This window comes from Notothenia rossii, assembly GCF_949606895.1.
Source record: "Notothenia rossii genome assembly, chromosome: 7".
Taxonomy (NCBI): Eukaryota; Metazoa; Chordata; class Actinopteri; order Perciformes; family Nototheniidae; genus Notothenia; species Notothenia rossii.
The window spans coordinates 69990057-70015110 of NC_136905.1; the positions used below are offsets into that span (position 1 = coordinate 69990057).

At 37.8% G+C, this 25054-nt stretch overlaps 1 protein-coding gene across 3 annotated transcripts; it reads left to right on the top strand.

The window, feature by feature from the left end:
* Window positions 1-294: 294 nt before the first annotated feature.
* Window positions 295-23928, top strand: ppm1aa (protein phosphatase, Mg2+/Mn2+ dependent, 1Aa). 3 transcript variants are annotated; one of them, XM_079693818.1, is made up of 6 exons: window positions 295-707; window positions 1672-2525; window positions 2628-2745; window positions 4275-4386; window positions 4470-4527; window positions 22184-23928. In XM_079693818.1, the coding sequence occupies exons 2-6, from the start codon at window positions 1689-1691 to the stop codon at window positions 22217-22219; spliced, it is 1161 nt and encodes a 386-aa protein (XP_079549944.1). In that variant the 5' UTR covers window positions 295-707; window positions 1672-1688; the 3' UTR covers window positions 22220-23928. The 3 variants fall into 3 exon arrangements, with proteins under 3 accessions (XP_079549944.1, XP_079549945.1, XP_079549946.1); XM_079693819.1 differs by lacking the exon at window positions 22184-23928 and adding an exon at window positions 20669-22132; XM_079693820.1 differs by lacking the exon at window positions 22184-23928 and adding an exon at window positions 8661-13221 and having other exon boundaries at window positions 297-707.
* Window positions 23929-25054: the final 1126 nt, after the last annotated feature.

Consider the following 25054-nt stretch of genomic DNA (forward strand, 5'->3'; position numbering starts at 1 on the left):
AATAGAAGGAATCTGTATGTATGGATCTGGTATGCATAAGAAATTACGTACATTAATATAGCATAGGTGACAATTATTTACTTTTAAAACTTGTTCGGAATAAATCCTTTGAATCATACATTTTGTTTATAGCTTTTAATGTATTTCTTTATATTAGGATGAATTAGAACGTTTAATAAATATGTTGTTATATTCAATGTGTCACTTTCCCCGTCGTTTTTAAGATTGTGTTTACCAAATAATGCCTCAGACATTGTTATCCCGGAAGTTGTAATGACGCAGTGCAGCCACTACACCGTCCCCGGGGCTCGCTGCTCCTCCGAAGCTAACGTTAGCTAGCAAGCTGTCAAGCTGTCTAGTGGAGAGGCTGAGACAGACGTTTCAGCTTCCCCCCTGGCTTGGCCACGCAAAGCTCCGGCCCACAAATTCCCTGAAAAATCTGTCAGAATATACTTTATATCGCCAGCTGAGATAATGTAATGCATCACGGGCATACGCAAAGAGGGACCTCCGCACTTACACCATTTATATGCACTGAATCCCGAGTGACGACTGCTCTCATTGCTAGCTAACTGGCTAGCTAGCCTAGCTAACCTCCGCAATCCCCCCAGTTTCGTCGGTGTACACTCTCAGGTGTGAACGGAGGCCATTCAGTCCTCGTCACGGTCGCAGTTTCCGTTGCTGTCAGCTTGTATTTCGGATATTTGGTAAGTCATACAATGTTTTCTTTAAAGCCAGCAGCGTTACAGGAACGTTTGGCAGTTATCTGTCCTAGCCGTGTTAGCATTTGACGCTGGCGATAATACGTTAGCAAGGCCGAGGGCTCTCCTTGCCTTAACATAACGTTAGCAAACCATGGTGGAGGGAGGCCTGTCAAAGTTAGCTGTGAGGGACAAGGGTCAAGGCCCGTATCTAGGCAAAGCTGTTTGTTTATTTGGGTTGTGGTCTGAACTTGTTAAATAGCTAACTTTTTCCGTAAATCTAAGAGCAAAATCTATCCTTAATGAGCAGGTTCATGTTGTGTATTAGCTCACCTTAACGTTAGCATTAATGTTGGATTTTGAAGAGCTCCTGAAATTGTTTTGTGGTTGTTTTTGAGTAACTGGTCAGTCGGTTAGCTGATGTTAGCTCTGCAGGCAGGTAACGATAGCTTTATCTAACATAACCCCGACTAGGTACTATGGTGAAGTGTTGTGCACCGCGAAGGTCATAGAGCTGCCCAATGGTGTATTCAAAATAACAACGTGTGTTAAATGACAGTCACAACATTACATAAGATCGATCAGGCACTGACTTAAGGGCGTTTCAATCCGACCCATAATAGCAGTGTACCCTAATATGTAGTCAGAATGTGTACACATGTCTACTATTTTTAGATTGGAGCATGGTGCTTGAACTGAGCTCTAATATACTCAAATATACTAATCTTTGCAACAATTGGTTGAAATACGTACTTTTTATTTTAACCCGGTTTAATAGAAAACTGTCCTTATTGGCACTAGATATGCAGTACTATTTGATGTAAATGTCCTTTAATAGTATGCCTTTTGCATTATTACATGATTAGAAACTGAATATTGCCAGCATTCTTAAATTATTTGCATTATTAGGAAACACTACATTTTTGTCATATCTTTTATATTGATTTATGTCTTTTCATTTGTGTCACAGTTCTTAAGAAGTACACAATGGGTGCATTTCTGGACAAACCAAAGATGGAAAAATACAATTCCCGTGGTGAAGGCAACAACATGAGATATGGGCTGAGTAGCATGCAGGGTTGGCGGGTAGAGATGGAAGATGCACACACAGCAGTAATTGGTCTGCCTCATGGTCTCGACCCCTGGTCATTCTTTGCTGTTTATGATGGGCACGCTGGCTCACAGGTGGCCAAGTACTGCTGTGAGCACCTGCTCGAGCACATCACCAGCAACCCAGACTTCCAGAGTGCTCTACAGGAAGACCCCTCTGTCGACAGCATCAAGACTGGGATCCGCACAGGCTTTCTGCAGATTGATGAGCACATGCGAAGCCTCTCTGAGAAAAAGCATGGCGTGGACCGCAGTGGTTCCACTGCAGTGGGAGTGATGATTGCTCCAAACCATACCTACTTTATCAACTGTGGCGACTCACGGGGACTCCTCAGCCGTGGTGGAGCGGTGCACTTCTTCACACAGGATCACAAACCCAGCAACCCTCTGGAGAAGGAAAGGATCCAGAATGCCGGTGGATCAGTCATGATCCAGCGAGTAAATGGGTCTCTAGCTGTGTCTCGGGCTTTGGGAGACTTCGACTACAAGTGCGTGCATGGAAAAGGCCCGACGGAGCAGCTTGTTTCTCCTGAGCCCGAAGTTTATGCAATAGAGAGATGTGAGGGTGAAGATGAATTCATTATACTAGCTTGTGATGGCATCTGGGATGTCATGGCCAATGAGGAACTGTGTGACTTTGTCAGGTCAAGGCTAGAGGTGACTGATGATCTTGAAAGAGTCAGCAATGAAATTGTTGACACCTGCTTGTACAAGGTATGGCATGTCCACAAAACTTGCATTGACATTTTGTGATGTTTTTTTTGGTAATGTTGTTGATTACCATGACCTCTGTGTTTGTTATTTATTCCCCAACAGGGAAGCAGGGACAATATGAGTGTTGTGTTGATCTGCCTTCCTGGGGCACCAAAGGTTTCTCCAGAAGCAGTGAAACGGGAGGCTGAGCTGGATAAATACCTGGAGGGCAGAGTAGAAGGTAAGAAAGAAAAAATATATTTGGGGTTAGTTTACAACATTAGAACATGGGATATTGACATAATACTTTTCCCTTTTGGTATTATATTTTCTTTGGTCAGTGTAAACCCCATGTTTTCTTTCTAGTTTAATAACGTTTTGAATAATGTTAGCCTTATTAACATCTAGGCTTATTGAAAACGATAACGTTTGCTAATGCTTTCATGCCAAAGAAACAACACTGTTGTTTCAGAGAACAAAATAAATAGGCAACTTCTTAATATGGCAGATTATTGTTATCTGTGTAATCACTGGGCATTTGTAATGCATCTTAATTAGGTCACACACAACATATGGGGTTGATCATTATGCTGGATTTTCAAAATGATCCAACAGAATAACCCATCCTAGTTGTTTTCAAATGTCTTTGTCATAGCATTTGATTGTGTCACTAAGTAAAATACCTTACATTTCATACCTGACATTTACTGTAATGTCATGTTAGAAAAAAGGAATCCCCCACACTAGATGTGTTTATGTTCAGTAGACTTTCATCAAGTACATTCAAGGTGTAACATACAAGGCCATTCATTACATTTAACTTTTTCATGCAAAGAACCTCAGTATCTATTTACCACAACAATACAAGAGTTTTTGAAAGACTGATGGTGCCATATTTAAAAATTGGAGGCCATTCTAAGAATTCAACTTACACTTATTGTTAAATGCTGACTTGACAATGTGGAAAAGGTACTTGTCTATAAAACCTTTCTGGTTAATATTTGTCTATTGTTGTTACAGTAGTTGGCAATAAGTCTCAAAAATCCTTACCACTCCATTTAATTGTTACACTACTATTCCTTTATGGTTTCTCACTGGAGCTAGAGAAAAAGAAAAGGGAAGTCAATTTATTTCTTATAGGCTACAAATGTGAATCACAACATCACCTCAAATAGCTTTACAATCAATATAGCATTCAGAAGTCACTATCATTAGGCTGTCAATTCAAACACGCGTGCTATACTGTAGATGTTGTGTGTGTATATAGAAACTTTTATTAAGAAGCAGTCGGGCACTTAAGTTTAACCTTGGTTTCTCCACACTTTATGCCCTGTCCTGCATTCAAACGACACTAGAGAAAGAAAACACCTTGTAAATACCACGGCACATGCAAACTTTGATGCTCTCAAGACAACTACCATTTGAAAATGGCCGAGGCCCGGTTTAAGTGGAATTCACATGTTTAAAAATGACTTTGTCGGTATAAGAGACCAAATGATTGGCCCCAGCGCGTATGTGGGCGAGGATTGTAAATCTGCGATGTAGAGAAGAAATTTGCTGTAAAGTTGTCTTATGTTATTAAATATAGTGTTTTTTAAGACCTAGTAGTAATAGTAATAGTAATAATAATAATAATGGTATTATTTTAGTATTATCAACCAAGCACCAACTTCTATGCTTAAATCTAAGCGTGATAATATTGACCTTTTTAAGAAAGAGATGTTTCAACCATAATTATTCTCTAACTCTCTAATCTTATTCTTCCAACAGAGATCATCAAAAAGCAGGGGGATGAAGGTGTCCCGGATTTGGTCCATGTTATGCGCACGTTAGCATCTGAGAGCGTCCCTAACCTCCCTCCTGGAGGGGAGCTGGCCAGCAAGTGAGTGAGCTTTGTTCTTAGAATAGATGAAAATGATGGTATCAATAACCTCTAACATTTTTGTACTTTTTTCTTGCCCTCAGACGAAGTGTTATTGAAGCAGTGTACAACAAACTCAACCCCTACCGAAGTGATGACACAGTAAGTATCCCAACTCTTCTTCTAACTCCCTGAAGGTGGGCTTGGCGTGTAGCATGCATGCTTTTTGACGTGTGACCAGCTAAATCTTAACCAATTTATGCATGTCACATTAGTATTCAACAAGATGGAACAAAGAAATAGGCCTGTTGCCAGGTCTAATTAAAAAAAAAAACGTTACAGACCAGCATAGCGACCTTGCTACGGTTGTCTCATTGCCTTTTGTCCCGTTCATGTGAATCTGAAACATTTTATTAATATTCTGTTAGTTTTGTAATACAATTTTTTTTAATTCATTCAATTTTTACAATGGAACACAATTGCATTGCGGCCCTACGCCAAAAAGGCTGACTTTCATTCCACATGAGCTGATTTCACTAATTAGAGCTCTTTTAATTCAAAGAGGGAAGAACTAATAAGCAAACATGTCTGGTATTTGTGTGGATGGGCTAACAAATCTGGACTCTCTTTCAACATGGTTTTGAAGAGGAACATTCCATATCATTCCTTTATATACAAACGGACCAGGAAACGGTCACCTCTTCCACTCAGATATCATGCTTTTGAATTTACCTCACTGCGTCAGCTCATTTGAATTCGGCATATTTGATCTTGTCCTTGACTGTGCAAATTAGGACTTTGTTTCAGTGTTTCATGTTTGCGTAACGATAGACTTTAGGAATTGAACACAATTCAGTTTTTTGGGGAATGAAGGTACCTTCAGAAAGCGTTCGAGCACCTTGACCTCCTCTGTATTATGTGGTGCAGCCTGAATACGCAATGGGCTAAATAGACACAAAGCTTTCTATGGAGTAGGTGGAATTAGTTTCTTTTAAATGTTTTCAAATTATCTATTAAACACTTAATACGGTATTTCTTACCATATTTAACCTTTTTTGGAGATAGTAGTCATTTGAACCACCTTTTAACAGCATTTGCACTTTCAGTTCTTCTTGGACAACTATTTATAATCTTTGCACACAAAGTTATTTAAAACAATATAATTGAAATTCAAATGTGATGTTTTGAAAAGCCCCCAAAAGAGTTAAACGTTATTGTTCTGAAGCCATTCTGGTCTTAATGTATGTTTAATAGCGTGTGCCCACATAGCGTCTTTTCTGAGCCCAAGTTTCTTTTTTGAATTGTTCCTAATGATGAAAGGGCGTTATGAGAGGCCATGAGAAAAAGCTGCTGCAACCAGCCGCTCTATCCTAAGCTCTATATGTCAGACAGACAGTATAATAACAAAAAACCCATTTGTTGTAGGAGTTGTCTTTCAACTGATCATCCTCTTGGCTCTACAGCTGTCAGATTGAGCAGTGACAAGCACATTTATACTGAAGTAAAACTAAGAATGCAATCATCCTCTGGTTGCTTGATATGGGAAAAAGTCAAACGATAGGATAATAAAAAGAAAGAAGGTGAAGCTTGTCTTATACCATGACAGTCAATGTGGGGACTGCTGTCAAAAATATTGTCAGAGAAATATTAAAAGAAATTCCCAAATGTACTCTTGGTATTTCCTAGCAGTTTGTCCTTAAGAATATATCTGTATTTAGCCTGCTTTATTGTTAGAACCTTTACCTTAGTGAAACTATGTGGTGTACGATGCTCAGCAGAGAGACAACAGGACCCTGCGGCCGTAATACGAGTGTCTGAAGAGTTCGGTGGTCTTTTCATTAGACCACACAGCTCTTTTTGCCTTGTGCTGTCAGTCTAACTTGCCTCCTTTCAAACCTCAGACATGATGTCATGCAGCCCTTTGTTGTTGTTTATTCCATCTATTTTTTTAATTCCTCTAGTGTCATCTCTTATCCTCCCTTTCACATGTTGCTCTGAACAGATAGTGTCTTGTTGCTTGGTTTGGATTTATCGATCTAGCTCGTTCTGGCTCTCAGTTGTTCAGGAAAGACCTTTACATGAACAGGTAATATTTTGGAGAGTATGTCATTATGAAGACAGAGGGTTAGAGCAGTGACAACAAATCCTAATAGCCCCTTATAAACTCTGGTAGCACCACACAATACAGAAAAGGTTGGGGGATATGTCAATAAGGCTGTTGCAATTGTATCGCATTAATTAGTAAAAGTGTCAGTGTAAAAGAACAAGTGTAAAAAAAACACCATCTTATCATAAATCCTTCGAAGAGAGGATGCCAGATGTAGACCTGAACACATTAGGTGTCAAAAATCAGCCAAGCTCAATATACTTTGTCTGTTCTATTGTGTGTAATCTGTGACTAACCTTGGACATTTTGTGCTAGGTATTTCTTCTTACCTCTGAGGAAAATGGCAATGCCTGAAATAATAATAACTAGAACAACTTCCAGTATTATGTACCTACATTCAGATTCAGACCGGGCTACTGCTCTTCTCTATCTTTTGTTATACAATGACAATAACAGAACAGAAGCTACTATAATGATAATATTATTGATATTTGAAACAGGAGCATTGTTTTGTTTTTCTGCTAAATTCTCTAAACATCGCAATCAAGCAATTCCATGTTTGGCAGTTTTCTTTGTTTGTAATAAGGGAAAGTAACAAGTCAAAACAATTCCTTTCCATACAAGTCACAGCAGTATTAGAGGCTTTTTAACAAGGTAGAAGTTTAAGGAACAATAGATAATATGAACAATATTTATTTTATCCATAAAGAAAGATAACAAAAAGGTTACTTTGAAAATAATTATTAACTGAAGTACGGACCTGTACCGCTATATCTGTGTACTAATACTTTGGTACATAGCATAACAATTAGACTTAAGTACAACAACCAAATGAATAATAATAATATTTTATTCCCAATCCCAAGTCCTCTAGGATCGGTTATTTGCCCGGTACCAAGTCCTTTTCAAAACTTATATTAACTGTAGTGGGATAGATGCCTAGTGCACAATCAAACTACAACATCAACATTTGATGATGTAGAATTTAACTTACCCCTTACAAAAGAAAATGCTCTGTATGAAATAAACATGGTTAAATAGCAGCAAAGATAATAAGTGTTTGTGTTATTATGTATCTGGCACATTCAAAGCAAGCGTAGCATAAAACATCTCTTTTGGATTTATGCTTCAATTTCCAGTTCTAAACTAAATATTACTTTTAATTTTAACACTTGGTAAAATGTTCTCACTGTAGAGCCCAGCTGTAACGAAGAGAACCGATTTACCGTCAAATTACGGAAGTTTGTCTGGTCTAATTTTTTGCTGGTACTCTATTCAAATCAGCCCAGATCAGTCCTGATACTAATCTTAAGGATTGGCTTTTGAATACCAGTGGCCTATCATGCAGGTAGAGCTGAAACAACATGGCAGTTACAACAGTCATGAGAATAATGCCAGTCATTGTGACCATGTGCTGTTCCAGCCCAAATGATTGATGCCAAGTCTATGCCTGAACATGCAGTGGAAGGTCATTAGGTTTATGTGAAAAATAAGTCTGAACAAGTTCGCACAAACTCGTTATTCACCATCAAACCGACCGAACACCTGTGGCAACTTCCAAGAGTTGCCTAACAAAAATACATCAGGAAAAAGTCTGAAGAAGCAATACAGTCTGCTCTATCATTGGTTGCATACATCTTATGTTTGTGTGAATAATTAATATAAATGAATAATAATTAATTGTTAAAACATATAAACAAATATAAAAATAGCAACCAATTTAAGTGATCTCTTGACTGGTAGATTTGGATAGATGAAAGGATGCTAAAATAATATTAATACTGCTTAACGGCTTTTTATATCTTGTTGAAAAAGAGATATTTGAAACAACAAACATGCTAATATTGTGTCAGATATTGCTAATATAGCTTCAGACCCTACTTGTGGCGTATTAGATAAACAATGAAACACGGCACGCTGACCTTATACACAGTTGCTGAGTAATGAGTGTTTTAAATAGCAATGGTATATAGATGTGTTACACATTTGAGAAGTTGATTACCGCAGCATTTAAAAAAAAGCCTCTAGGATATTTGGGGAAATACCGTTGTTGAATCTGAACCCCTGGATGATTTGTGTTCTGTCAGTGTGTGTCATACATGCTTAAAGCTCTCCAGCTGTTGGTAGAGATGTGATGGTTTTTAGAGCCAGTCTGAAGGGTTTCTCCTTCCTCTCCTCTCTCATCAAGGACTCTGCGTCCACAGACGACATGTGGTAACACAACCTCCCACCACTAACACAGCATAGAGTTTACAACCACCATCCTCTCCAGACCCACAGCAGCTCAGCAGTCTATCTCCGTCACTCGGAGCTTTTGGTTTCTAAGAAGGGAATTTCATGGGAGGAGGAAGAAGAGGAGTTGCATGCTCGCAAACCTGGAATAGTGCAGCACCAGTCCACTCTGGAGTTCAGGATCCCCACGTCTTGTCGCCCCCCTTTATGTTCACCCCTCCCCTTGATACTCTCCTCTAAAGTAACCCATAACAAGTGAGTCCCCAAGGTTTTCTTTCTTTTTGTTAAATAATCAGCTTAAGTAGTAAGATTTTTTTGTTGTTGCTGTAATTAATTTGATTCACATTTCCTTGTGTGTGTTTGTATATTTCTGTTTTTTGTGAAGTGCAATTGTCCTGTACAAACAGCCTGTATTTAATGCAGCTTGATTTTAAGTTAAAAAATGAAAGAAATGAAAAAGAGAACCTTTTATGCACTATCTGCCTTTTCCTGCTCTTCTGGAATTGTATCAAATGTCTATTCAGTGAATATTACTGCTTGTCCTCCAGGCACAATGTCTCTGCGCTTTTACAGTACTTTCCTTTTCCCCCCCTTTCAGTTAGTTTATGCTCCTTTTTAAGAAACGGGTAAATTGTATAGTTGACAGCACACTAAGCTCTATATCAAACCATTTCAATCCTAATTATTTTTCCCCTGTGCTTTTTTATTGTATTTTATTTTTGTAAGTGGTTTTCTGTACATGCTCAAATAATAATGGCAAAGTGTTTCTCGAGTCATTTTGGAAGTTTGTAATGAAACTTTATTTTGAGGCATCTGAAAAAATAAGACCCCGGTTAACACATTTGTCTGTGCAAATAGATACTAGCAAGCGTGCGTGGGTGCTTGTGTGTATGTATGTGCGCACGTGTGTCAGTGTAAAGGCAGATCTGTGTGTGCAACTCTAATTTAAATCTAAGTAGGGTGGATTGGTCAGACCAGGCTGGAGTTTAAGGGAATCTCCTCCCAATGCTTTCCCTCCGTCTGCCCTTTCTCAGCCAGTGTTCCACTTCCACCCAGCAGAGGCTTTCACTACTTCCTATTCCAAAACGTTTGGGATAACAGAGTTTACATGCTGTAACGCTATCTGAACAACATCAAGCTATATATCAGAACCATACAGTAACCTGAGATGACACAAGTAGTTCAATTTACCCAACGTGTATAATGCATTGCAGTTAGTCAAGTCTAGACTAGTTTACACATCTATTGTGTCATATTGAAATATCAGTTTCTTAACATACATTGTTACCAGTACCCACTGTGGGTGCCATATGATTTATATCACTTTTTTCAGCTTTATGACAGCCTATGCCAAGTTTCTTTTTCACGAGATTCAGATTGTGCATGTGGTACAGATACCTTTTTACCTTTTAACAACATTTTACAGGAATACCAGTCAGATAATAGGACAAACAACAAGGCTACTTTTATTCTTCACAGGGGTTTTAGTCAGACATATAAACCAAGAACAAATCTGCCTACTGCGATGAGTTCTCATGGTTGTACAGCACCTTTTTATTCCCCCCCCCCAGCACCACAAGCCAGAGCACAACAGTTTGCTGCTACAGTGCGTGATCTGCAGGTTGATTTGTTCTCGCTAGTTGATTTACCCCTCTGAAAAGATAAATAGTCTGACTAAATCTGTTTTTAACACACAGTAGATATATTTCTTGAAGAGAAATGCTTTTATTTCAGATTTATTTTCTGCCATTTTTGTCTAAAATTGCATTGTTGGAAATTAATGTATGTATATATTTTTGACTTAAACTTTCAAGGAATAAATCATGTCGCTTGAGTTAGTTTTTTGCCATGGACAAAATGTGATTCTGGTTTGTTTTGGGATGGACTAACGGTTCCCTCTAGTCACTCTGGTGTCCCTCTGATCAACACTGAGGGTTTTACCGTTTATAAAATACACAATAATAATGTACTAAATGTGCAACTCCTCGTTTATTAAAAAGACAATCCTAACACTTCCACCGCATTTAGGTTTGTGGTGGTAGCTCTTTTTCAAATCTTTAATATGCTTTTGTGGCAAAACGGCCAAAGACACTCACTTTTTTTTTTTAATAAAGCTATTTAAATTTTTTAAGTTATCTAAATCACAAGACGTTACAATATAAAGTAGATCCCTTTTTAAAGAATAGGTTTAAGGGTACTCTGTGGATGCATTTTGGGAAGAAGTGTTGAATGTAAACCTAAGTGTGTTTACACTGACCTCCACAGGGTTTCTTTTAAACAGCCGTAAATAAATAAATATTAAACTAGTCATAATTGAGCAGATTGCTTTCTATTTATTTGCATGGAAATGTGGTTTCCTCAATACTGCCTCCCCTTCAAAATAAACTCAAATGCAATAAAAAAAAAAACAGCAGTAAAAACATTGTTCAATTATATACAAATTGCAGTATTGATTATCTACTACAATACTCACAAAACCTATTGTGCTCTTGTAAAAGATAAACTCTTCAAGCCAGTTGATTCAGTAGGTTTGAGAGAAGACTAAATTTAATCAAAATGCCTTTGTGTGTTTCGATGAGTTTGATTTTGCGATACATTGCTTGTATTTGTATTAAGTGAGTGCATTAATCGTCTCTTGTCAAACAGTTATCAGCACCCATTGTTGATGATGCTTGAAGCAACATTTCATGCCGTTGTTCTTCACGCTTAATGAGGAACAAACTATATTTATATTCATCTCAAGGCCATCGATACCCCCCCCCAGCCCCCCCCCCCCCCCCACGCCCCTGGATAGTCCCGCGTTGCCATAGAGATTTTAAATTCAGGCTGTTTCCCCTAAACGATGCTGGTTAATTATCCATTTCTATAACAACCCACAGGATGAAAAATGTAGAAATAAGCTTTTCAATATTCAAGATTGCTGTAGCTGAAGTGTTAGTCCATACTGAGAGTTGCTTGGGTGTGATTTATTACATATGTGCATTTTGTTGAAATCATGTAAAATATCACATCCCTATTTGTCCCACATCCCCCTAAAAACATCTTCCATACATTTATTCTCCTTGTTTTTATTTTGTCTTGAACTGAAATACCTCATAACATGTATAGGAAGTGTTTGTCTTGTGTTATGTAGATCCAAACTGTTCAGAGAGAGGGAGAAAGCATTTGTTGTTGTGGCCCTAAGACTTTTTGATTTGAACACTGATCTATTTGAGTGGAATAAGCCTGTGCTCGTGTACAGTATTTGATTGAATTGTGCTGATGTTAACAAAAACGATTTAAGTGGCTACTGCAAATACAACTTACTTTATAAGCTCGTATAAGCTACCCCCCCCCCTAAAAAACAACCTAAAAAAACAACGCCCTACACGCTCACCACCTTGTCTACTTGTGTGAAGCTCACTTAGTTTACAATCTAGAATTGTATCGAGAGTTCAGGGTTTTAGAAATGTGGGAAGTGACAAAATGACAAAAATCATATGCACTGATCATGTATAATAATCTTTTTTGTTTTTTTAGAAAATTGTTATTGTAGAAAAAAAGATGATAAAGCTATTAACAGAGTTACCTTTGGTTGCCTGGAATGCATCCTGTATATTCTTGTACGGAGGACAACCTGGCAGACGTTGAAGAGATTTGAAATTCTTGCGCCCACTTGTACATATCGATGTACCTCGCTTGTGGCGTTTACTGTGTGACCCTTAGCAGTTGAGGTTTATTCGTCCCCTCACAGGGCGACCTGAGCCTCACTTGGCTGACCTTTTTCAGCTCGTAAATAAGCTCACCGATTTGCCTTACCCAATCTCATGTTGCCCCGCTAAAGTACTTGTTCAATAAAACACTATGAAGAGGAATTCTGCTCTCCTAGATTCAAAACCCCCATGTTAGGGAACGTCAGCGATCAACAAAGTGACTTTGTTCTGGTTGTCACATGGTACAACTTTACAACCATCGCTGGTTTGTATGCTATTCACCCCCCCCCCCCCCCCCCATGTTACCTTTTTCAAATCTCGGTCTTGAAAGCTTATTTATTTTTTCACTGCATATGATGTCATACTTTTAACCAATGCAAGTGTTTTGACATGGTAACCTCGTAAGCATTCAAAATGTGCATACATACATTCATGTCTGCTATATTTATGATTACATTCAAGAATAGCTTTAGAGTGCTGTAGATAAGTATTGTCAATGTTGATTCAAATGCTTCTCAGAGGCCTCTGTGAGTGATTTTACAAAGTTCAATAATTGTATATTTTGTATTATGTTCTAGCTCCAAAGGAATGGCAGAACAAAAGAAAATGTTTAAAAAAGCTTTGTTCCCTGAACTAAATTGTACTATTTGTGTTGTCGATTGAACAAATTGCATTCCTTGCTTGTGAATTGATGCATTTCTCTCCCTGCTCCTTACATTTTCTCCCCTTCTTCCCCTCCTTTCTTTCATTTTTTAGCCTTTGAAGTTTGAATAAAATTTCTAGTTTGCAGAATGTATTACTAAATAAATGGGTTGTCATCTTGTACCTCTCAATTCATCACTTTCTTTTTGGGCCTGTTGCACAAGCAACACCTTCTTTCATTGTAAAGAAAAACAACTTGAAAGAAATTCTCACAGTTTCTACAGAAAAAGTTACATTATATTACTAAATGGTATGCGTAAATAGTTGAAAACAGGATTGAATAGAACACAGTTCAGTGTTGCTTTTTCAAATCAGTTTTGTAATGTAATCTGTTACTAGCTTTGCACCATCCTAACACTTGAACATGCATTAGAGTAAGTTTAGGGCTTGAGTGCAAACGTAAATCTTCAAAATGATGATACTATTTACAAAGTATGACATGTAACACAGGCTTCTTTTCTTATAATCACACGACTCTAGAGACAACTTGAAGGTTAAAATGTAGAAGTTTACTGTAAATGAATGGTGTTCTCATGTTAGCGCTGGTTTGTGCCTCCCATGTATTGCCATTAGATTCTAGTTAAAGAGCTAAGTATATAGGATCTTCAAAAAAAAAGAAACACCTGTCAAGTTCATATAACAGCATTTATATGTTATGAAAGTATCCTCAAAGGCGAACAATACATAAATAATTGCAATATTTCATTTACATGATCAAGTTCACAGTTGTATGAGTCTCAAACGTGCGGTTTCCTCAAATGTAAAGTCTGTATCAGCTCCACATGAAAAGAGACTGATTTTGTGAACCCACACAAAGTTAGTTTTCAATATGCCCAAATCCTCTTTATTCTATCAGTGTTCTCTGTTTTTAAACAGAAAATGGCACATATACACAGAACAGACCCCTTGGTTTCTCTGTCATAACCGGTTTACAGATTAATTCAGTTTTGGAACCCTAGTTTTGGGATTTGGGAGAAAGTTGTTCATGTATGCAAATGTTTTTAGTTTTAGAGTGTAGGAATAATCTAAAAAAAAAAAATCAAGATTTGTCCCACATCTGGATGAAAATGTATTTCATCCATAGCATGATACAAAACTTTTAACCCATTCTTTAACTTGCGCCTTTTTCCTAATCTAAAGATGTTTGCCAAAAATGAAATGTCCTGGATCAATTTGTGAAATCAAAAGGAAAAAAAAAGTCATTGGTATATTTTGTATGTAATGAATGAAAATGTTAGCAAGGACAGATTTTATTTGTATCACTTAAGAAATGGGTTAAAAATGGTAGAATATTTTTTCACCCATTTGTGGGTCTTTAAATTATATTTAAATGAACTGTGTTTTTTCAAAGATTGCCAGTTCATTGTTTTTTGGGAAAAATATAATGGTAAACATGAGAGGAACAATCAGGGGCTGTCCTTCAAATGTCTGTGCTCGCAGTGTGTGTAAAAACGAACACGCCCTGTACGCAGCGTGTTCCTGAGCCCCATGTGCTCCTGAAGCTCAGTGCTGTTGTTGACTGGTCTCCCTGCCTTTTCTGTCAGTGTGTGCTGAGTGCATTTCAGGGGTTTGAGCTCAGACGGTGGGTCATGGCGGTCCACGGCCACCGGGATTAAGAACCGTGGGAGGGATTACTTCAAATGTCAACATAATGTCATGAGCTGTGTTAGAAGGTCAAATGTTCAAACGGTGCTCAGTGGCGAGCAGTTAATAGATCAGGTACAATTTGGATTGTTGTGGCTCCTGTGAGGAATTGACTGGCATGCTAAAACAAGCTTTATTAGGAGATATTTTCTGTATTCTTGTAATTAAAGTTTTTTATTTATGAAAATACATGGTACATTGCACATGGTACAGCATACAGAAAGAGGAAGGTCAGGCTACAAAACATGTTAGTTAAGTGTTCCTGGTTAAAAGAAAACAGAAAAATACAAAGGTGTAAGATTACCAATCAGACACTACAGCAATCATAAAATAAAATAATAACCACAAATGCTTGATTAGAATAATTGTACAAAGACCCTTTTGTGAGAGTCCTACAGTCAGGCTACTAGTTAGAGGTCAGGTATTCCACAAAGTAATCCCAACTTCCTAGAACCACAGGTCATTGTTCTTTATTCTTTAACCCTTCTATTGTCTTAGTTCCCCCCCCCCCCCCTTACTTTGGTGTTCGCGGTCAAATTTGACCGGTCCTGTTTTAACTGCTATTACATTAACACAAAAACATTAATCATCACCAAATGTCATTTAACACCCTTTCAAACTGTAAATATTGTATCAGACTACTGGTATACATGAACAACTGCAGTGAATATACAAAGAATAGACACTGAACATGTATTGCGTGTGCCAGGTCTGATCCATGTGGGGGGATTGGGCACATAAGGGGGGGGGGGAACACATCTAGAGTATGTGTGTGTGTGTTTTATCTGATCCGGATGGTTACTAATTCCCATTCTTTATGGCGGTCATTTTTGACCGGGAACACCATGGATGTTACAAAGTTGACTAAATCATCCAAAATGTAATGAAAGTGGTGATCAGCAATTTGATATGTTCAAATGTCTACTGTGAAGGATATCATAAAGCCTTAATGCAATCGAATGTAAAACAAAAAAGTTATGATTGGTGAAAGTAGTAAATAGGTCAGATTTGACCTGAAGACAACAGGAGGGTTAAAGAAACTGAAGACAGATTAGATGCAGTATGCAGTTTAGAGTTTGCAAATATTTATGTATTCAGGAGAATATATAAAAAAAAAAAAAGTGTTCTCAGTCAGAGGATATCAATGATTAGATACAACCTTTACAAATGTCTCCCAGCTTTCTTTTTTATGACTCAATGTCTGACTGATCAATACTCTAACAGGATCCTAATCCAGGAGCCAGTAAACCAGAGGGGGGCAGTGTTAATAGCTGAGACTGCTCAGGAACACCAGCTGCAGCATTCACACTCAGAAAGGCCTCTGAAAGTTAATTGATGGAAACAGTCATTGTTTCTTTTATTAAGTAGATGTTGCTGACATCTTTGAATGAAATAACAGCACTTTAACACTCGACTTTAAGTCATATCACACTGAACATCCGGTATGTTAGGTCATTGCCCTCGTTTTGTTGCCTTTTTAGCCTCTTCTTATTAAATGTGTCCTCTGTTGCTTTGGAAACATTTTAGCTACTAGATTAATGTGCTAAAAAAACAAGTACCATTTTCCCAACTAAATTGAGAAAAATAATAACTGATCTAAAACAAGCTTGTTATTTCTGACCTGTACATAACTCTGGGAACCATTTGCCCGTTAGAACTGAACAAAATGTGGCTCATTAGATCCCGGGCCACCTGTGCACCCCTAATGAATCACTCTGCCCTTATATTCCCCACAAAAAACAAAAAAGAAGCCTCCACGTCGGCAGAGGCCATCATCAAATGGAGCTGGCTCGTCATCTGCCTGCCTGCCATTGTTTAGCGCATGTCATGCTCTGCTTCTCATGGCGGAAAAAACCCATTTGAGCCTGACTAATGCAGCCATGCAGACGCAGCAGTACGAGGTGGGGGTGGGGGGGGCACACCGCGTACTATGCGTGGATGGTCTCTGCACTGAGGTCACTGAGCTCCACATTTGCTAATTTGCTTTGGTGTGCACTGGGAGCCAGATTTTTCAGGGTTGATCTGTACAAAAAAAAGGAGAAATATATATTTAGATTGAGTTAAGGCAAAGAAGGGACGACTGGTAGTTTGTGTTCGACATAGCTAGGATCAAACCCAACATTTGCCCTGCTGTCTTTATATGGTTTCTTCTTCTTCTTCTTCTTCTTCTTCTTCTTCTTCTTCTTCTTCTTCTTCTTCTTCTTCTTCTTCTTCTTCTTCTTCTTCTTCTTCTTCTTCTTCCCCCTCCACTATGCTGCTTTCCTTCTCCATTTCTTCTTCATGTGAGTGTTCTTGTTGCCCGAGGTCAGTTTGTCACAGAGAACACAAGCTTTTCTCACTTGGTTGCAGCGATTCAATGATTGGTGTGTACAAACAAGCATATCAAGCAGAGATGACATGTGCCCCCCCTCCCCCTCACGCCCTCCTCTCTCCTGCGGACATGTCCTTCCTGCTCTCTTTCTCTCTCTCTCTCTCTCTCTCTCTCTCTCTCTCTCTCTCTCTCTCTCTCTCTCTCTCCCTCTCTCTGTCTCTGTCTCTGTCTCTCACTTACACTTGGTGGGAATGAGCGTCCCCTTGCATGAGGTGTGTTACACAAGCTGCTGCCCTGGGAATCCCGGGCCAGCTCATTACCCCGTACCCCTGAGACACAGCTCACTGTAAATTAGGACATCAAACGCTGCAGACTTGTTAGAGAGCCACAGATAAAGTCATTAGCATCAGCACCTCTCCTTGTTAGGGCCTGTATCAGCGCTGGCTCCCACCACCACGTTGCGTCCTGTCATTCCTCCACACTGACGGAGAGCTTTAGAATGAATGTCAGCCGTAGCCAGCAGGTCAGCCCTGTTGTGGTTCTGATGGATCAGTGGTGGCGGAAAGCTGTGGTATCTGTTGACAGCTGCCCACTATCCCCACCGCTCGTATCCATATTTCATTGTGTGGAGAAGGGGGAGAGAAATCTCGTCTGGCAAGTGGCTAGCTATGCGTCACAGCTGCAGGGGGTAGACAACATGACTGAAACCCTGTTCACTGCAACATGGTTGTTTATAGTAAAGCAATTTCATTCATTATCATAACGTATTTTTATTGATAATGTTTATTTTTCTACTTCTTTTTTTGTTGTTCTTAGGTGATAGACATGTAATGGTGGAAACTGAGTAAATGTAATCGTTAGACAGACCTGCATTTATAGGGCACTCAATAGTTAAAAGTACAACTCAGCCTTTTATTCATGTTTAAATAACTACTTAAAATCAGTATTACTACACTGTAGAAATCATGAAATGTTACTTTAGTTAAAGTAGGAGCATCAAAATATACTTGAAGCACAAAAAGTAAAACTCAGAATTAATTAATTATAATGTTAATGTTAAATACAATGCTAGGCAGCTTATCAATTTCACTAAAAGAACAATAATGTTGTATAGGAGTACACCAATAATACACCCTCCTTTTTCTTTCAATTATATTTTGTAACATGATTCTGAATCTATATAGATAGATGTTGTGGAAAGATTATTACATACAAAGGAGCAGTAAATAGAAATATTCAAATCAAGTACCTCAAAGGGGAGTAATGTATTAAAAGTACTCGGTCACATTCCACCACTGTCTATAATTAATGTTTGTCTTAATTCATTATGGAGGAGCTTCACAAAGTCTTAATTCAAATCCCGATAGAAGCTGCTAATCCAGTTGCATTCTTGGAAATCTAGGATCAAGTGTTTTCAATCCTGTCTCCTAGAAAACACTGCTTAATAGTTTCCCAAATGATGTCGAGCTTGTAAATGTAATCGCTTGGATTATGTTCACGGGCTATATTGTTTTTGAATGAATGACAGGGTATACAAAAGCATCCTGTATCTTTTTTTGTGGTTAACTTTAAACAATGCAAACACTTCAAGGTAAAGCTTGTAGTTGTGCTAAATGTTTATAATCGCACCGTTATGAGATTTATGATTTACTTTCTCTGAAAACCACAATGTTTCCTATACCATAACTAAGTGAGAGCCTAAACATAACCATACAAAAGTTTAAAATATGCTGTAGTCATAAGAAGTGCTGTATACAAATATATTATTAGTTAGTATTGTTTAGATATGTTGGAGAAAAAATAAAATACCTTGTCAACAAAATGTTTACATATATGTTCAGTACCAACCTTTTCGCCACATGACAGGTATATGATGAACAACATATTTTCATGAATTTGCAATGCCAAATTAATTCTTTAAAAAACATTTTCAGTCACGGGTTTGGTGTTTTTGGTGGGTGTCTGAGTATCTCCTCCTCCGCTGCTTTAGTTTGGATCCTTCTGCCTAATGCAAGTCCCCAAACTTTAAGGAGGTGCAATATTAAAATCACTGGAGTGTCCTTTTAAATTTGACAAAATCATGTTTGTTATTATTCAACGTTATATCTGTGTCATTATGATTTACACATGAAAGCTGTTTCATCACTTCAAAACGGCACCATTATGTAATGTGGCTAGAGGAAAGTCTTAAAATACATGGCTGGACTGCATTAGGAAAGATGAGCAACAGATCCTCAGAAACATTGAGTGGAAAACACTTCATGTGTATTTTTTAAGCAAACCACAAAGTGCAGCCTCAACAAAACCTGAACAACTCACCGCGAGCGGGAAGACACAGATGTAATTCCATTTTTTGTGTAAGGCAAGGGTTAAATACGCAGTTGATATTTATTTTTCAATAGTTAAGCACTGCTTAAGGCGTGTAGTGTTTTTCAAGTATCGTCATTGCTGCATTCTGTCAATCTATACTAGCAATTTTCTTCATTACCCTGTTGTGTAAGACCATCTATTGTGCTTTACTGAGAACATGTATTGATGCGACCACTAGAAAATAGTTTTTCTTTTGTACCTACGCAGCCCTTTTCTCGCTTGCAGCATTCTCTCCTGTCTGTCAATAGGCGGTGAGATTGAAACTGTCTGTAGGCGTCTTGTCATCACGCTTTGGGCCCTTGTAAAAAACAAGTCATAATGCTTAAAGACTAGTCAATTATACAGTTTTTCTCATTTTCTTTGGCTCAGTTATTGAGTGAATTCATATTTTTTCGTGTAAGTTGAAATATCTGAACAATTATTTTGTTGTTCACAAAAGATTAGAGTTTTCATTTTATTCAAGCAAATTGCTTCTGTTTGGGCATGTGTGCAAAAGAATAGGTACAATTGTCTACGATACATGTATATTACATAAATATCTATGATTTGCTGTGAGGAGATTTGTTCTTTTTACTATGCTATCGCTGCCATTTCAAGAAATTCGGCATGGAAGTCATTTTTACAGCAAATGTTTTCTGTTCACCATGTCTATACATTCAAATGTAAAGATCCCTTCTCTCCAGGATTGTACAGCAGTGACTTGTGAATCTAAAAAGCTCAGTGAAACACAAAAAAGCGTTGAGCTATACAGAACTCACATTCTTGTCTAGTACAGTAGGTTGTCAGTGTCAACCCAAGCTATATATATGGGAATCTTTTCCAGGGTTGAATGCCATGGTAAAAAAAAACCTGGAAACATTTTGACCAGTAGGGCTCACATGCTGACAAAGCAACTGTTGAAGGTTTAAGCATGTGTGAAATGTTTTGGGAGAGTTACTGCCTTTTGCAGACAATATAACAAATCACATATAATCAAAACCTTTAACGTGCAAAAAGACTATACGAAACTTCAGTCATTCCTGAGTTGGGATCCCTTTCCGTATCTGCAGACGTGTCGTTTGAACAGAAGAAACCACAAGACGTCGGTCTCATTTCTTTTTGACTCGTCTGTCTTTTTCATCTCTTATGCATGCCGTCTGACATCTGGAAGCATGCGGCCTGTGGGTGTAATTCCTCCTGCATGCCGTCACTTCTCTCCATCTGTATCTTCAAACTTCATCCCCATCCTGCTCTTCTCCTCCCCAGGACCCAGACATCCTCTTCTTCCGTGGTTTCAGCTAAAACAAGAACTAATCAGAGGATGTCAAGCAAGCATTTGTTGCCTTGTATTACCATAATGAAGTATCTCCTCTCCTTTCATCGTTTATTTAATGTAGTTTTCATTTGTGTGCACATCTTATATGCCCCAACCAGTCATTCAACACTTGATCTCCATGCAGTTTAACCCATTCAAAGAGGAACTTATCCACACCTGTCTTGGTCACTATAACACCATTCCAAAAGGGGGTTAACGACTAATTAAATACTATTATATACTGTGCAGGGAATTCACCCCTCTTTATGTTTAGTTTATCTGATCATACTATGATAGATCGTTAGGAAGGTCAAAATGAATTTGAGAAAAGTTCTAGCCATATAAATCACAGCACTGTGTACATCTTTAAACCTCAGTAAAGAAGAAGAAAATGAGAAAGATGGTGTACATATAAAGGTGTGCCGACTTCATTAATTACTCAGGCCACTTGCTAAATATGAGAAAAACGTATTTATTTATCCAATTCAAAATATGCTCTATGTGTGGTTTCCTGAATAGGAGAAATGATATCTGTTAAATATTATGTTTTATTAGAAGTTATAAAGAGAAGAGAATATTTAAATCTCCAAATAATCTAGTGTATGCATGTTTAGGGGTGTCTTTTCATTTGGAAATCTTATATTTGACTTTATCAGGGCTTCAAAGTAGTTCCTTGGGTTTCTCCGATGGCTGTCTTTTAAGGGTTTCATTTGTTTCTGATCAGATTGTGTACATTTCCATGCCTTTACACACATCAGGAGCAGTGAATCCCTTCAAATGCCAGTAAATGTAGTTGTAACGTATATATTTGGACATATATTCGTGTCATTAACAACTGCAGCTTTGTTTGCAAAACTCTTTACTGTAGCTTTCCTTTCAGGGACACAGTGTATAATCTCCGCCTCTATGGATTTTGGAGGCCGTTTAAAAATGCTTTGGATGAAAGCGTCTAACAAGTGACATGTAATTTAAAAATGTTTTAATCACGTTATACTATATGTTAACAGACATAAAGCAAAGTTTGAGCCTAACAGCAGCCTTGTATTTATGCTGTCGGTGTTTGACTCAAGAGGAATCAAGAGGGTTGTGCTGCTCTTCAGTTTCCCTGCTCCACCAAAAAACAAGCAGTGCTTTTGTCACTTCCTGACCTCATCTTACGTGTCTTATATGAACAGTATGAGTTATACAATGGTGCTGAGCTAAGGCTGAATCTCCAAAAGGAACAGGTAAATGTATTCCTGCTCTATGACCACAGATTGTTTCACAGCCTGCGGATCAGCATTTGTGTCCAAAGGTTGACCCTGGTATGTGCTGTACTGTATATCTGCATTGATTGGCACATCTCAAGTATCTTGCTTGAATAAACATGGCTCTTTGTGAAATTCATGTCCACCAATAAAACCTTGAACACAGCTGCCACTCTATTGTTTGTTATGTGAATGCCATTGTGTTGCCTTGTGTTTCAGGTCAACCAGCGTGTGAAGAGGAATCCAAGACGTTAAGTGCCTTCGGTGTCTTTGTCATTATCTGCTTCTATGTTTTCCTTCCCACTTTACTTAAATACAGCCATACAACACATTGCAATTAGCTTAAACTATTAAGTAGACAACAAGAAAAGACAAGGTCAGAGTCTAGCAATTTAGCTGCAACCTCAGTTTTCTAGAAGAATATTTAGTTCATGTATGATTTTATTGTGTATATGTACTGAGTGAATAATAGGTGACGGCGAATGTCAGCATGAAATAATTTCTGCTCCATTTCAGTGAGCTCAATTGTCATTCATTAAGGTTTTAATTTCTACACTCGTACGCTTTACTATTTAAGCATTTCCACATAAACCATCACAGCGATTAAGGGTTGCACTTTTTACACAGTTTTATGTCTCTTCCTGTTTGTATTTCAAAACTGTCACTGCATTTATTTAGTTCAGTTTAAGGTGAGTTTTCTGTTGTTGTTCTTTGTTTAAATACTGTATTTTGGGCAGGGTTTTCTTTGATGTTTAGAATGAGAAGATTTACCCTTAACAAATAGTAGAAATAAGTGATTTGATCAAATACATACAGTATTTACAGTATTTATTTCTGACCAAATGCATTATCGAGGTTTGAGGTTTACCGAGCGACATATTTTCTTTTCTCATTGCGACAGAAGTGACATTCATTGATTGAGGATTTTGTGGCCTCTTCTGCATCAAATTGTCTTTAGATCCATAGTACAAGGGTTTGCTTGGTAGAAATAAATTGGCTTTTTAACTTTTTAACAGATCTCCATAACTTCACTATTCAGTGCAAAAGTGTGTGCCTGCAGACAATGCTGTGGGAAATGAAAAATGTATATATATATTTTGTTCATCATCAGTCTAATTCTAAGTACTATATAGACTTAAACTACAACTTTATTTTTAAAATATGTTCCTTACTTACATCCAACGGAATCAACACATATTCTAATGCTAACAAAATCAGACACAGAATGATATAAGTTTTAAAACCTGATCCAAAGGCGCTAAACGTTAAAACAGTACTCTATTTGTCAGCATTTGTACATTTTGAATAAAAGTAGAAGTACCAGAGTTTAGGAATACTGTGTTACAAGTAAATGTCCTGCATTCAGAGTAAAAGTTAAAGTCCCAAAAGTAAATGTACTAATTATGCAGATTGGTCCATTTCAGAAATATATATATTATATGTTGTAATTATAATTATTGATCCAATAAAGTGTTTATCAAAGCTGGTAAAGGTGCAGCTAGTTTCAATGACGTTGTATATGCAGAGAAGCTTGTGAATTTACTCCAGGTTTAAATAAAGTCTTATTTAAGTGTTGATTATATTTCACATCATTAATCCAAATCTGCAAAGTAACTAAAGGTATTACATTTACCGTAGTAAATCGTAGTCTCTCAAAATCATACTAGTACTTCAGTAAATGTACTTGGTTACTTTACACCACTGCATAAAACAAACCCAAGGTGATGGAACAAAGGTGCAACATTTCAAAAATAATTAAATTTAAACATGTTTTGAATCTTTGATTGTGTGAATATTATAAAGACCTATAGAGATAATTCTCATACACTGTGTATAGCAACATAACTGTCTGATTTGAGGTTTTACTTTAACAAATAGTTCAAATTCAATTTAAAAGTTTGGATGTGGTTGTAAACCTGTATTGTTCCACTATATTTTTGGTATAATAAAACTGCATGGGTTAATTGGTGTGTGGCGGCCTGTATTGGAGAGAAATGTGTCAGCATTGAGCCCCCCCACACAGACACACAGCACAAACAGACCTTTCTCCCTCTAAAGCAGCAGTCATTAAGACATCATGACTTTCTAGCCAAATTGGGCATTATTTTCCGCTTGTGAATGACGACCACTATAATTTGGCCACAAGCTTGTCTTCTTATGAAAGGGTTTCCTCATTCACCACTATCCATGAGGGGAGACCACTATTTTGGGACTGTGCCCCAGTTGTATAAAGTCACATGACTTATTGCCCTGTCTGAGCCTCACACACAAACACATTTCATCAACAGGTGTGGGAGGAAACATTTTTTTCTCTGCAGAAGGATGTTACGTTTGGAGTGTGTGGGGTAAGTGTGAGAGAACAAAGATGCTGGGCTTTCAGCCCGCAGGAGGATTTCCTCGCTCCGCAGAGGAAAGAAGAGAGCCTTGATACAGCTGGTTGTGCAGAAGCATTTATAAAGCTGAATTAACTGCACATCTTTGCTCTTTGATAGATATTGAGATTTGACAATTATCAGTAAAGTCATTCAGCAGAATCATTTTGAATTAAACCTTATTTTGTATTCACCTTCACTGCCGGTTTTGTATGTAGTAAGAAACCTATAGGAAGTATAACGTTTGTCTTTCTTTAACTTTTACAGCAATTAGCACCTACTGGCAGTTTCCTAAAGGCTACCAAACTTGTCTTCACCAATTGTGGCTTCAAAAGCAGAACTTGTTAAAATGCTGTGTGTGCAATAAATTCCATTGATGAGAAATCCTAAAATCTACTTTGAGGGAAGATTAAAGATACAGCTTTGGATTGTTAAAGTGTGACTTTAAATTTTGAGGAAGATAATGGGAAATGCAGATGAAGCCATAATAGTGGTCTCTGGATTTGTAATAGATTTTTCTTTATTCTCTTTGATACCTTTCATTTGAGAGGTGTGATGCTTGGCCTTGCCATCAGCAATATTTTTATTTAATCTTTTTCCCAACATCATGCTTCAATCCCCTTGAAGGATGTTTTATGTAAAATATGCTTTTTGTTCCCTGTGAAGACATTTAATCAAGATTAACCTTGGTATTTTAGTAGCCAGTGGTCTAGCTTTG

Excerpts from the sequence above, each read along its gene's own strand:
- ppm1aa (XM_079693818.1), top strand. The coding sequence starts at position 1,689 with ATGGGTGCATTTCTGGACAAACCAAAGATGGAAAAATACAATTCCCGT. Across the intron at positions 2,526-2,627 it reads TTGACACCTGCTTGTACAAG|GGAAGCAGGGACAATATGAG; the intron begins GTATGGCATGTC and ends ATTCCCCAACAG. Across the intron at positions 4,528-22,183 it reads CCTACCGAAGTGATGACACA|GTCAACCAGCGTGTGAAGAG; the intron begins GTAAGTATCCCA and ends CTTGTGTTTCAG.